This window comes from Festucalex cinctus, chromosome 4 (genome assembly GCF_051991245.1).
Source record: "Festucalex cinctus isolate MCC-2025b chromosome 4, RoL_Fcin_1.0, whole genome shotgun sequence".
NCBI classification, from domain to species: Eukaryota; Metazoa; Chordata; class Actinopteri; order Syngnathiformes; family Syngnathidae; genus Festucalex; species Festucalex cinctus.
In genome coordinates, this window is record NC_135414.1 from 22,821,537 (window position 1) to 22,836,857 (window position 15,321).

General features: G+C 42.2%; 1 protein-coding gene across 7 annotated transcripts in view; it reads right to left on the bottom strand.

Moving 5' to 3' along the window:
- Nucleotides 1–15,321, bottom strand: part of celf6 (CUGBP Elav-like family member 6) — a 165,894-nt gene that overhangs the window by 51,559 nt on the left and 99,014 nt on the right. For all 7 annotated transcript variants that reach the window (XM_077519732.1, XM_077519735.1, XM_077519734.1 and 4 more), the window contains exon 3: nt 9,684–9,732. In XM_077519732.1, coding sequence (XP_077375858.1) covers nt 9,684–9,732 — 49 coding nt within the window. The remainder of the gene's footprint in view (nt 1–9,683; nt 9,733–15,321) is intronic.

Genomic DNA, 15,321 nt, shown 5'->3' on the forward strand with positions numbered 1-15,321 from the left:
AGACTGACAAGACACTGTGTGTGTATGGAAGCTAGCATTGTTGGCTAATGCTAATTTGAGCGGGCAACAAATCTAAACTCCACTCTATTTGTTTTTTGTTGTCACAGACACCTGTATGTGTTTTTGCATGCTAGTGTTTCAGTGTTGATCGAAAGTTTCTCTCGATATTCACCCAGATTAACAGCTAATGTCACGGGTAGAGAAACTCTGTGTGAGGGCGGTTATAATGGAAATTAGCCCCACCGGTTTGTTACAGTGGGATGAACGTGCAGAAATGCTCGCTACCACACTTTTTCAGAAAAAAAAAATGAGTTGGTTGTTTAATTTCACACTTGAGGGTTGGGAAGGCACTCTAGAGAACTATTTCTATACAAGCAATTAAAAAGTCAATTTTCCATAAAATGTCCCCTTTAAATTATGAGCCGATCAAGGAAATGTAGCCGAAAGCCGATCCGTGGACGTTCAGCTTGAACATGTGTTGGGGTAAATGAAGCTGACCTCTGTTCAAGGAAGCGAAGAGGAAATATGAAGGAAGGCTACAGCCTGTCCAGAGCACATGTGACCTAATTTGCCATGAAGGCCCCTCTATCTTTCACATTTCCACTGAGGGGTCCCTGTTAAATGGGCAGAGTGCAGTTTTACAGGCCCCCCCACTGTGTGTTAATGTTGTGGGACAAAAAAAAAAAAAAAAAGTCTCATCTTGGTCCTGGCCCGAGGAGATCTAATGGTGGCTTTACAAGGCTAATTAACAAGCCATGAGCGAGGTAATGAACTTTCCAAATGTGCTGGCAAACGCAAAAATAAATGACACCCCTGCGAAGGCATTAAAGGAAGTGTGAGTGTACTTCAGAGCCGTCCTCCGGGAGAGTAGAATGAATTTGGTGCTTGCTATCTTTTCATTGCCTGACCTGAGAGAGTCTCCGCCGGCCAGCCGCCTGCCCTGGCCCCGAGTATTGATTGCTATTAATTAGTCCTCTTTGCACCTGTCTCCGAAGCTGCTCGCGCTGGATTTTTACAAGTTCACCCCCCCCCCCCCCACACCCCCCGCACACATCTCCCATGGCCACTTGCACACTTTAAATTGCCGTTTTATGAAAATGAATATCATGTAATGCACCCTCTGCGTAAGAGGATGACACCACGACTTTAAAGAGTAATCCATTAAAAGTGAAGAGGTGCGGAAAAAAACAGAGAGCCCTTATGTGTAGTTGTATATTTGCATTAAGAGGCTCGAGGACCTACATATAGAACCAACATGTAATGATGAAAATTTATTTTTAAAAGTAAAACTACTGTATGTGAAAGTGAGTCTTTGTCTTTGCGCCAGATTCAAAGTTTGGCTGCAAAGTGAGCAGAGGTTAGTACTGAGTATTTTTTTTTAAGCTTTATAAATTTAATCTACAAAGTTAATGCTTTACATTGTACTTGCGAGTACCGATACTCTGAAATAATATATCATACATATGTATATGTACAAGTGTATAAGTAGGACGGTAGTAAGCCATGTTGTATAGTTTGGAGACGGTAACAATGACCAGAAGACATTAGAAAAAGTTGAAATGACATAGTTGAAGATGCTGATATTCTGTTTGGGAAGAATGAGGATGTACAATTTCAGGAATGAGCGCATCAGAGGGACAGCACAGACTGGAAGGTTTGGAGACAAAGCTAGAGAGGCAAGCTCTAGATCAGGGGTGTCCAAACTTTTTCATTTGAGGGCCACATACAGAATAATTGAAGGATGCTAGGGCCATTTTGAAATTGTCTGACTTTATTAATTGGCTGATTAATAAAGGCATGGTGGGATGGAATGGTGAAAACAAAAAGATATTTACCGCGATACAGGAGTCATTCTTGTAAAAAAACAAACAAACATAGAAACACAATTGAAATATAGGCTTTGCAGCAACTACCGGTAATTATTTGCCGGTATTTTACTGGCTGGCAACCAGTTCAGGGTGTACCTACTGCCCAAAGCCAGCTGGGATAGGCTCCAGCACCCCCCGCAACCCTTGTGAGGAAAAGCGGTTAAAAAGATGGATGGATGGATGGATGGACATTAAACACAGTAAAACAATGTACTATAGTTTAGCTGTTTTTTTTTATTTAATTTTATTTATTTATTTATTTTTAAACAGGACAGTTGGGATTTTTCTTGATTTTGGGGTGTATCCCACAAGAATAGATCCGCCCCAGCCCTGAACCAATCTTCACATTCAGAATCAAAGGAAAAGTAATCAATTCAGTAATAAAAATTACAAATTTTAAAGCAGTTTTTACTTGAGGATCTTAGTTAATCATTAATGTGATATGTTCACAAATTAGACCTTGGCACAGACAGCGGAACATGGAAGAAAACATTTTTGAAATATCTGACTTAATTCATTAAATTACAAAGAAAAATATTTCTATTTTAGATTTAAATAGTTTCTTTGCATATCTAGAAAAGCAAACTGTGTCAAAAGTAATTTTTTGATATGCTGAGGGCCGCTAGAAAATGGATGGCGGGCCGCAAATGGCCCCCGGGCCGTAGTTTGGACACCACTGCTCTAGAGGGTTTGGACAGAGGATGCATCCATAAAAGAAGAGGAGATTTATGGTTATGAAAGACTTGCAGAGTTATAGAAGAAGTTGTAGAAGGCGAGGGCACGCAGATGATTCACTGTGGTGACACTTGAATAAGATAAAGCCAAATACAACAAACGCATGTGTGCTATTAGTCTTCATCCTTGAGGTATTTTGACAAAAGCATGTCATAGACACGTTGTGAAGACACCTGGGAACTATTATAAATTGTGACAAAATGCTGCACTGGCTCCCTTAAGCTGTGTACATAGAAATGGAAACCAGAAAAGTTACCAGAAAACTACAGTCATCTCTGACTGTTGCTTGTCACTAGGATGCCTTCTCATTCCATCCCTGTGGTATATTAAAAATTAATAGATTTTTCACACAAGACATAAGCTGTCAAGACTGATGCTTCTCTCAATATAACATTCTACTTGCATCATATGTACTCTTGATCCTGTACTGCCATCATTCGTTTTCTTTTCTCTCTCTAGGCAAATAATTACCGGTAGTTGCTGCAAAGCCTATATTTCAATTGTGTTTCTTTGGTAACAATGTTTTTTTTTTTTATTATTTTTATTTTTTTTTTTTTACAAGAATGACTCCTGTACCGCGGTAAATATCTTTTGTTTTCACCATTCCGTCCCACCATGCCCGCCGGCTATTGTCGAGGAGACTTGGTAGTAGCAAGTGTTCACAAAGCATGGACAGCTGCACCCGACAATAAAAGATGCCTACCAGGCCGCCGGGTGCATTTCAAATGCAGTGTAATGTTCCAGGCAGCACAACAGAGAAGTTGCACTTCTTATGGACTCATTAGAAAAGCATGATTTTTATTATTTATTTATTTATTTTGGTATGCCTGCGAGGCTCACCACCGGACGCACTCGCACATGAAGGTGCACAGAATGGTTGTATAAAATGTGAAAAAAGTGTTTTTTTAATATCGAGTTGGGCTTTGTTTCGCATCATCTACTCGGTGTCCCGATTGCGTGACAGCCACGGGAATCAGTTTGGAATTAAATCGCGCCATTTGCTTTTTAGTCCAGCCCGGTTTGGGAAATAATGGGCATTCCATACGCTTCCACCTCCTGAAAAACACGACAACTGAACTTTTGTTCAAGGATATGTTTTGTTTTGTTTTGTTTTGTTTCAATAGAAGTCCAACGCACACACACACACAAAGTAGCATGCTTAGTTGTAATTGTAATGCTTATTTATTTTTGTGGGATCATCTGTTGTATATGTACGGTTTAAACTGTTTAAAGGCAATTATATTTAGGTGCATATTTAGGGGGTTTCAATTAATGGAGTTTATTTCTTTATTTTTTTTTCGCTATAATGGCAGTGCTTCATCCCTGCCCCACTGTGAATAGCATCATAATAATAGTTACTGTATTGGATAACATCCTTGGCAGATTCAGATTTTTTATTTTTTTTTTAAATTGGAGGGATGGTTCTGACTAAAAAGTTCCTCACAAAACTTCCAAAGTCGAACTTACGTCACGCATGAGGCATACCTCAAAACTTGAGCAAATCCCACGAGACTTCGGCCTGCCTCGTGAGACTACGGCTGAGTGAGCGTCAAAGAGGTTTTGAAGGCTTCTTTCTTTGACTTTTTTGGGGGGAGATTTTTTTGTGTGTGCCTTTTGTGTGTGATTCCTTCTGCAGAGGGTGCAAATGATGGAAAATAATTAATAATAAAACTATGATTATGACCAAAGAACTGTCCTAGCTGCTAAGACCAATAGGCCAGGAATATCCATCCATTATCCGAATTATGATTGAAAATATAATAATAATAATGGTTTGTATCAGCAATGTTTCAATTTAGAGATTCACCACCCAAGCAATGCCCCACGTACATTAAAACCAGCTCATATATTTATCTTATCCATCAATTCCCTTACAACAGTGTCCATTATTTCCTACGGGAAAAGCTACCTCTTAAAAACAAATTTGATGCTGACCACCATTCAGCCTATCGTAAGTTCACAAAGAATAATAATAATAAAAAAAGATGTGTTCATGCTGATGAGAGTGAGGGACAATCAGTGCTGCAAGGTTGCCATGGCTGCTTTCTTGAATGAGCAATCTTCCAGATAAATTTCTCTAGAGGTGTTCTAGTCGATGAGGTTGTTAGCTGGGAAAAGCAGCCTCCAAACACAGAAAGCCAAATGAAACTTTTCCATTGGAGGGAATCATTATTTTTAATTTTCATAATTATTAACGCTTGATGGCGTTTGGGATCCCTCTTGTTGAATGCTGTTTCTTTGCCAACTTTCATTGAGTTGATGCACATAAGGCATTATTCAGTGTCTGGTTCAAGTGCAGCATTGAAAGGAATTGGTTTCATATAAATGTAATGAGAGTAACATCCTACGTAAAAACAAACATTTCCACCGTCAGTGTTGTGATGCAACAACAGGCTGTCTACATGTAAATGCATTACTTTTACAACTCTACCTGACATTCTTGTATATCGTCGGGTGCTTCAAACCTCCTAGTCTGCATGCAAAATGAGAAACCTTTGAGGGAATTGCCTGTTGCAGTTTTGTCCAAAGGCCCTCGCTCAAAGCTCCATAAATTAACGTTTAACAAACCTTTAATTGATGTCCTGCAATCCCTGCTTTGTTCTGCCCATACTCAAAACTGTCCACCGCAGTTGCGTTTGCTAGACGGTAGTTTCGGGGCACAGAGGGATATTTTGGCTTCATTTGCATGTAAAGTGGAACACAGTCCTCTGACGGCATGAGGTGCCTCCAGACAGCCGCTCCCGTGTGGCCTGCCAGACTGTGCCAGCCAGCGGGCCCTCCCTTATCCCGTGCCTGCTGGGCTGGGCTATGACAGCACACTGCGCGACATCTTAAGGTCCTGTCAATCTGCAAACTGCCCCGACTGGGGTCATTCTTCTGAAGAACTGGCTGGCAAGGACAAACGTGAGCCATTCGCAGACACTCCCCTTCAGCTAGACAGACAAAAGGCATAGAGATATTAAAAAGGCTCACACTCGGACCACTGGGAATCGAATTCAGGCGCCGCGATGCTCCTGGCACTGTATAAGCATCCAATAAAGCCAAAGGATGGGGGAGCTAATAAACAACGAGGACATTCATCCATCCATTTTCTATTGCGCTTATCCTGTTCGGGGTTACGGTAGGGCCTGAAGGCTTTCCCGGGTGACTTATGCTACATTTTCACTGCGTAGTACTGGGGATTGGTTTTCCACTTCAGATGCATCATTTGGAACACGGAAGAATGGGAGAATAAGGATCAACTGAATGCGGGGAGGAAACCCATTTAATCCAAGAGGAGATTAAGGGCTGCAAGAAATCAGCAAAATGGAGACTATGGGGTATAAAATACTTGAGCTTTCAGCGATAAGGTCTGCAGTTGGGTAAGCCGAACGTTTTTAATGTTGGTTCACTCTACTCAACCAATGAGAGACCAGCAGCATCAACCATATTGTATCGGCTTGGCATGTCTGGAACCCAGATGACCGGGTGCTAGAAGTAGTACCTCATAGTATCTGGCAGTATACCGTTTCAAGAAAAAGAAGAGCTTTGTCGAGTTGATAACAACTTTGAATGATCACCAGTCAATCATATGGCGATTGGAAATGGCACACTCACTGGACTGCACAGTGTGTGAACCACTTCAGTACCTTAAGCCCATAGGCAGGACAATGGCAGGCAAAGCGACACACTGAGGAAAAAGTCCATATTGATGGACATTTGAGAACATTTATCAGAGTTAACGAAAGTCGACGCTGTTACCGGCTGACCCATCTCAAGTCTCCTCATCACTGACAGTAGTGGCAAGCGAAGTGGGACCCCCGGCTCAGAGATTGTGTTTAGATAATGGCCATCTCCAATCATAGATAATCTGGCTCCCATCTTTTCTTCACAGACAAGGTCAGGGGGAGATGATTCCCGGGCAAGGCAAGGCGGCGATAGGGAATGGGGGCGGCTCTCAGATGATTTACTACTGAGATTCACTCAGCTGCCTCTATCGCTCTCCGTTAACTTTTTCATCCTGTTGTCGTTGTCCCTTTTGCTCATTCCTCCTTCTATCTCTCAAATTCTTCCACGGGCCTTGCTATCGCTTACTTCATCTTCTCGCCTCGGCGTACCAATGAGATGGCGTAAGAAGAAAGCCACGAGCGAGAGAGGGAATGAGGGCGAGAGTGTAAAGAGGAGTTGACATTTTCTGATTCTTGCCCCATCTTGGAATGTGGCAAATTACCGAGGCTTTTGAATGGAGATGTATAGCTTCCCTATCCATGGACTGCCAACGGAGTGAGTGAGTTAAGTTTCCATTCTTCAATTCACACGTCAGACAGATTTGAGCAAGGGAAGAGAAAATTGAAACAAAGAACAGAAGATAGGGAGCTCTGCTTCCAAACATCTTCCTATCTCAGTAATCCATGGACAAAATAAGAGATGAGACATTAGTATTGAACAAGTTCAGTGGTGGTATCCTTCGGAACAGCCATCTTTATTTGCTTTACAGAGACGACACCTTTCGACGTGGCAACATTTGGTGTTCTGGCCAATATTTTCTATATTTACTACATTTTACAAATACAGAGAAAATTGTTTACAGTGAGTCTTGAATGATTATTCAACAATGTGCTCCACCTTTACAATCATATGGTCTAATCCTCGGAAAACTTTCTGTTTGCGTCATGCTTTTAACCTTACTCTTTTCTAATGATACTAGATAGCTACAACAACAGAACTTTCAAGGATCGCAGTCATACATAATGATGAGTTCGAAACCCAATGCCTACAGTGTATCGTCAATGTGTCTTAGGTCGTCCGTCAGTTTGCTTTAAAATAAAGTTTGTCTGTATTTACAAGGTCGCTGTGGTTGACCTTGGTATCAAAATAAATGAAAGACTTGGATTGTTACTGACATCAAGCCTTGTTAAATAAGATGATCTTGGGAAGGTTTCCTGGTTAGGAAAATCTTACCCTTAGACATGGTGCTCAGTGGCTAACAAAATGTATATTGTTCCATCACATATTTCAAATTAAATCCATTTTTACATGGGTAAAAACCCATTAATTCCACGTTGCTGCCATACTGAGATTTTTTCAGGACTGCATAACGACACCAAAGTGTTGTAAAATCAGAGGGCACTATAGATAGATGAAAACCGTAAAAGAAGGCAGTCTTCAAATTGGGACTACCTTCCTTGGTGTTATGGTCTTCATTTACAGCCTCGGAAGGATCCAATCCCTGGATTGGAACACATCTATTGTCTGCAGTGACAGCCAAGCTTTGGCTTTCTGCACTTTGGCATTATTCCTCCTCCCGACATATGCCGATAGGCGTCTGACGTCACCAAGGGAGAGCCTCACAAAAGAGGGTCTTCAGGGCACACCAAATGAAAGTGACTTCATACTGAAGGTGCAAATGTCCCAGTCGGCAATCTAGTGGCTCCCACTGGTAATTACACCTGACTGGCCCTTCCAAACGAATCCTGTGCTTCCTCCTCATTCTCGTAGTCAACCCGGGCTGTCTATTTCCCTTTAACCGCACGGCTTCATAGTAAATCTCATTTCATTGTCAGCCGTGACTGTGGTTTACTTCCCTTGCTGGGCGGCCGACTTCCTGTTGCCATTAAAGCTCAATATCTCTGCTGGGGCCTGTCTGCTTGGTCTTATTTCAATCCGTTCTGTTACCGAGCCTGTCCTCCCATATAGAAACTTCATCTAACAGACGAGTGGCGGCTGTGCCAGCCTAAGAGCCGCCTGTATTTCATTCACGCTGCCTGTTCGTCTCCGTTCCCTTTCGGTGAAAGATGGGTAGTAATTGATATTGGGATCCATCCATCCTCCCCTCTTAAGCCTTGAGATCTAATTTATCTTGGTGAGAATGCCAATTGGCTCTCACACAAGCCTTGTCGGTCAGACTTTGCCTGTTTTTAGATGTCCATTAATTAAAGTGCCACCATGACAAAAATAAGACCTGCTTTGGGGGTGCGCGCGCCAATGGAAATGAGCCATCTGATTCACACTTGGGGCGGATAAATCACCAATGTGGCTCAGTCTGATCCCGTCCGAATCACCACCCAGAAATTCAAGCAGACGCTGCCTGGTTCAATTAGAGCCAATTCCACCCAGTGTGCACATGTTTAACTGGCTTCATGTGCATTAACCTCCTGTGATGGTAGTCAGTCACGGTGCCATCGTGCCTTATTGTGAGAGTCTCTGCCACACATTGGGCTTAACTGAGGAAAATTGATATATTTTTTTTCATGTGGTGATGATTTAAACGTTAAGGGCACATACAAATGTTAAGGTAACCAACATCTGAGTATACATTAGGGGTGTAACAAAAACTATAAACGGGAAATCATTTTTTGATTTGTGAGTGTATGGAATCGAGCTGGATCATCCTACACCCATAATATATAGTATTTATGAGGGGCTCCTCTGTGTAGACAGACCCAACATACATTTCAAAGTTACGAACGGTGCCTAATAGAGTAGTTTGCTTAATGACATAAGAATACATCAGAGCACAAGAATGCAAGCTCAATTTCCATTGACTTCACTATTTTTTTTAATAATTGTAATACACTCAAAAAGTCAATAACAAAAAAAACCTACCAAAATTGGTACCTATTGTGTAGCATCATTTCCTCCAAAATTCCCTGCCCCTGTACACAACAGAACCTCCTATTGTATTTAAAGGTTGTCCTTTTTTCCACTTCCAATTCAATAATACAACTTAAGGTAGCGTCCTCAGATTGTCTAGCTCTGGCCTTCTTTCTTTGTCCAAGTTTGTTTGGCTTCTCATTGTGTGAACGCCTTTTCCCCAAAGCCTCAAGCAGAAGGTTCAAAGTGTCTACTTATTGCTCGGCATCCTCTTTCGTCTTTCCGTCGTGTTCCTCTCGCTTGTCTTTGACCCGCTCGCAGTGACTGTGAACCGCGACAGCCCCCTTTTTGCTGGCACAGATGGGAAGTCAATAGAAGCAAGTGACCTATATTACAGACCACGCTGCTAACTCCCAGTGCGTCTCAAGTGAGAGGAGAATATTAAGGATTGTGGTTGTACTGCTCTGTGTGTGTGTCAGTGTGCTTTTTTTTTTTAAGGTTATTTACCTCCCCGTCCTTCGCTGTCTGCTGGCTTCACCTGGATGGGCCGATTCATCTGGAGAGAGAGGGAAAAAAAAAGAAAGAATGGTTAGTGTGTAACAATGGGGGCAACTTAATTCATCAAGTGACGGAAGAAGATGTGAATGGTAGCCCCTGGTGTGTAATGACTGCTTTGTTAGCTAAACACAAAAATCCCAGGCAGTGAGTTTAATTAATGCAGGGTGCCGCCTCTAGAGATGCCCGAATTCCCCTCACAGTTCAGCAGAGTTCGCACTTTTCAATGACGGTGTCAGATGGTGCTTGGAGATGAATGTGATTACATCAGCCACTCCCGCACCTCTAGGCAGAGGTCCCTTCTGGCCGAGCCCTCACTCTTCCTGTCCTCTCACGGCTCCAGACTACCAGTCACCAGCTTGTCCCTGACCCTCAGCAATCCCTCCTTTTTCCTGTCATCTTCCCTTCCTCCTTCTTGACCTGAATCGCCGCCAATATGCCACCAGTTTATAAACCCAGATCCAATGTATAGCTCGTACAAGGTTAACCATAAGGAATCAGTAAGCAACATTTGAAGATGTGTGAGGAAAATGTGACCGTGTAAAAATGAAAAGCACCCCCCATTTCCTCTTGTACTCATGTCTGCCGTTTCATCTTGAGTCACTCCCAAGAGTTGGGGTGTGCAAGCAGAAAAAGCACTTAAGGTCTGCTTGTCCCTCCCTGAGCTGGAGTTTTTCTTGCAGCCCCTTACTTATCCAGGTCACGTGTCATATTTTGGTGATTTTGTCACTTGTGGGCCCGTCTAGCCGACTACATGTGAACGGCAGAAGGCGCTGCCCGCTCGGATCACTCAGCTCGGGCAGCACGGTGGGTGTCGGGCCCCGAGGCAGCGCAGCACTTGACAGTGGTTGACATGAGCCGGGACCGTTGAGCTAAATATAGCGCTGAGTCTGGTGGCCATGTATAGACTCAGATACATGGCGACACCCGGGGACACAATGTACTCGGATCACAATATGCTGAACCCTGGAACAAAAGGGATGGACATCATGCGTAGATGAAGGCGTGAAGGTGCTTATGAACAGCTGTACATGTTTCCTATGACAAACATCATTAAAGCTTACCCTTTTCATCTGCTTTAGGTTTGGACACTGCACTCTTATTTTCCACAATCAACACTTTTTGTTTCAGCAGTTCATTATCTTGCTCACCTCAAATAAAATCTGTCATCCCACTAAGAAAGCCCAGTAAATACATTCTCCTCCATTGTTGTTGTTTGTTCGTGTGTCTACATCTGACTGATGCGATCAATGCAGAGTGGTTTTCAGTTTCCTACTACAGGGGCAGTATGCCCAACTTTTGGTAAGCACTTCCGATTTTCAGCGAGAGCTTTATGACGCGAAGCCGGGAAAAAATACACAGACTGAGCACCGACTGAAGCAGGTGTACACCCGTCGATGCGGGTCAGTACAGACGGGCCTTCTCGGCCTGTGTATTTTTATGAGGCTTCGCGTCATAAAGTCAATGACGGCTTGATGTAATGTCGCTTTTGCCCAGCTCTGGTAAGCGGTATGGAAAATGGATGTAAATTGACATAACCTTAACGCTGTGCCTTAGCTCTGGACACTGAAGTATGGTACTCCAAAGTCTTCCCTCGGATGTACAGTAAATAATAATTGTTTTTCTTTGTTAGTGAGTCTTAATCGGAGTACAGAGGTTGTGCTATTTTGAAGTGAACAACAACAGGTTGTGCTATTTTGAACAAAAAAACAAAAAAGAAAGAAACAATCACATGCGACCATAGACACAGAAGCTTTATCCTACACTATTTATGCCTGGATGTTACTTAGCAATGTTTCTGTTTATGTCTTGGATAAAGGTTGTCGTTGTCTGCAACCGCCATGCATCAGTACTAATGTAGGTCAGTTGTAGCAAGTGTTAAATGTTGCGTTATCTCTGAAAGTGTCATAGTTTATTCTGGTTATAAGAGGTTAAAGACAGCCTGAAGTCCCTAAGATCTCTGCTCTTGGTGATCAGTCAGCTTCCAGGACTTTTAAACGGCAACAATTGGGCAAGAAGCTTCATTAGTGGCCTTGAGCCCCGCAACAAGAGTCATTAGTCGTACCAAAAGTACACTTGGGGTTGCTAAGCAACAGAGTGGAGGTGCCCGGCAGGCAGAAGAAGCGAGCTGGCCCGTCGGTCTGCCGGCAGTTTGCCAACCAATTGGCACTTCTCGCTTTTTTCTTTTTTTCCTCGGCTAGGTCCAAGGAGGTCGAAGCGAGAGTGAGCAAGAAAGATTCCATAAACTCCCACACCTTCCAGCATGTCCTACTTTTCTGTCCCTTTTCACTGACTCTGACCAGGACTTTTCAGAGCAAGTCTGTTGCTGCAACTTCTGGGCCAACTATTGAGTTATTGCTAGCACGTACGCACATGCTTATGGCAGCAGCTAAGTCCCCTAATAGTGTCCCCTTGCGGAGAATGTTATTCGCAAACAAATTGACACATTATTTTTTTTTTTATTCAAATCTGTCCCCCTCCACTGCATCCTCCTTCACAGTAGCACAAAAAGTCTTGGGGCTCAATAACAGCAGGTGGTTTAGGTGACATTTTAATCCCTTATTACCGAGTGCAGGATTAGCCAACAGATCAAGGCTGAGTTAATTATATGAATTCATCAGAGGCTGGGCGAAGAGGCAGCCTACCTCCCCCTTGGGCCAAGCATCCACCAACCACCAACCCTTGCTCACACAAAATGAAGACAAGTCACATTAGGTCTATTCGGGCAAGTTGGATAATAAGGATTTTAGTGTTGCGGTGCTGACTATAGATGGATTTACACTATATGGTTCAAGTGACACAATTACAGTTTTTGTTCTTCCATGCGCACAAAGTCGGATATGAGTAGTGTAACGTCAGATATGCTAAATAATCAAATATTTTGCTAGTGTTACTGCAGTCTAAACAGATCGGGTCGGAATTGGTGCACTCCCACTTTCCCGCACACAAGTAAATAAAATTGGAAAGGTATAATTACACCTAATCTTTAGACTGAAAAGAGATCCAAATATGGTTTTATGTATGACTGCAAAGAGGTAGCCTGGACACCAGACTTATCGCTGTGATCAGCGATAGGAATGGTGATTACTTGCGCTATCGATAGAATAATCTATGCTAAAGAATTTTGCTTTTGACAGCTCCACTTGGTACATTTCAAACAACTGTGAAAGATACATAAAAGCCAAAGACGATGAAAATACAGGCCCTGACCAAAAATTCGACCCCTGGTCCCAGCTTTGCGCTATTACCTTTCACACAGTTGCCGTTGTCTCTGAAGGCATGTGGCTTTCGTCCACGCATTCCATGGCAGTCCCTTTCACACATTCCAGGAACACAGGACAGTGTGAAGGGGGTATTACAAAAATCAGATACCGGCACTAAATCAGACTAAAGCACTTCGCAGTGTAAATCCAGCCTCAGTGAAACGATTTCTAACGTTTTCCCGTCGGGCCCGTACGAAATAAGCTGCATCAACATCCGGAAGAAAGACGTCCGGCTTATTCATCTGGCAGACGTCTGGCTGCGGGGGATAGAAGTCCCACACCACCTCCACCCCCTCACCCGTCCATGTCTTGCTTTATATTTGTCTCTCAGTGCCCTTTTGGCCTCCAAAACCAATATGCTTCCCTCCACAGCCCCTTAATGGCTTGATCAATGCTGACAAATAGGCAGCTCATGCTGTCCTGCCTGGGAACTCACAGCTCTGCGCCTACGCAGGCGCACTTAGAGAGTCCATCTCTCTTTCTCCTCATCTCTGCCATTTTTCCACTTCTTTTTTTTTTTCTACATTCAACCCTCCCCATCTCCCTCACATTTCCCCTCCTTCATGCTCTATTTGCTTTATGTCTATACATTCACTTTTTCTTTTTTCTTTTTCCCACTCTGCAGCATTGAATCTATATTTTTCATTATTTTATGATGAATAAAAGTGTGTTTAAGACATGGAGGGTTGGAAAAGCAATAGTGTGGAAGAGTGGAGCTTGCTTGCATTGTTCCACGGAAGGACTTCTTGTGTGTGTGTGCCAGTGTGTGTGTTTGCGTGCACGTGCCTCAATCTTAGTGTGTCTGATTGATAACAAGTGCAGCAGAGAGGAAGCAAGACAAGGTCAGTGCTGGCCTTTGACCACGCTTGACCATGCTTTGTCTAAAGGGATACTCAAAAGTCAACAACATTTTTTTTTTTTTTTCATTTTGCCCGACAGTCCGAAAACATGAAAAATGTAATGCCCAAACACAGTGGGTAACGCAGTCTTAAACTTCTCCCCAAGTATCCCCAATGACCAACATTAAAATACAGTAGCATTCTAAGTCTACGTATTTGTTAAAAAAACAAAAAACAAGGCAGAGTTTTAATTCGTAAAATGTGAATGTCATTTTATTCAAGATTTACAGTAACATTATTGTAGGCCACTGTAACGTTTTGCATAGTTTTAATATAAACACAGTGCTTAAATATAAGAAAAAAAAACTACTTAAATAATGATTAATATAAAATGTATACACCTTAGTTAAATGCAAATTATGCCAAAATTGTGTCACCAAGATTAGCTCTAAATTAATGTGACGTAATCAATTAATATTATTTTTTTCCCAATGTATTCTGGGGATATCAACACACCTGTGATTCTTCTTCAAGCATACCCTAAACTGTCTTTTTTTGTGAACTGTTATATTTATCTAAAGGAGCCATGATAAATCTTCTCAGCCATTCACAATACTTATCTTTTAAACAGCTGCGCCAATCATGGTGCAGCATGACAAATGTATGAGTCCTCCATGAGGAAAAATGTCACCCGGGAGAGAAAGTGAAGAAAAAGTACATCTCGATGTGGTGCCAATGGCAGATAATGAACCTCTCAAATATGTATTCATTAATTCACATGCTTAAAGTCATCAATAATATGGAGCCTGACTGATTAATTGATTAACCATATGAAAATGTATTAGTCTGAACAGTATAATTAGTCATTCAAAAAAAAAAAAAAAAGTTTTCAAAGACGTAAATTACACTTTCTGGCAGCAGCTTGGGAATAATAAAGAAAAAAAATAACTACAAAGAAATTCATTAAGACCTTGAAATGAGCAGTTTTAAATTAAAAATTACCATTTAAACCATTTAAAGAAGTCACAAGATGTTTTGTAAAACATAACGTGTCTGTGACATGCTTTGTTAAAATTACCTGGTAATGAATTAGATTACGTTGAACACAATTTAATTTTTGTCCTGCTGAAATTATACAGTTTTGATGGAGCAACCCTGTCTGTGGTACCCCCCCCCCCCCATCCACCCCCCCGCCCCACCTTCCCATGTACTGCTGGGCCTATGGCCAATACAGATTTTGCTACAACTAGGTTTGACGTGCTCACCAACCACCACCATAAAGACAGCAAGAATTGTAATTTCCCTGTGAATTAAACTTGTCAATTAGTGTAGTGGATCCATCCATGCGGCGCATGCAGCGTACACAACACCAAACACAAATAACCGACTCACCACCGCGTCACTAACTTCACCAAGCAATCAATGAAAAGTTGGTTATCAGAAATTAATACTCTTCGCTATCAGTGTATACAACAAAATTCAATGTAG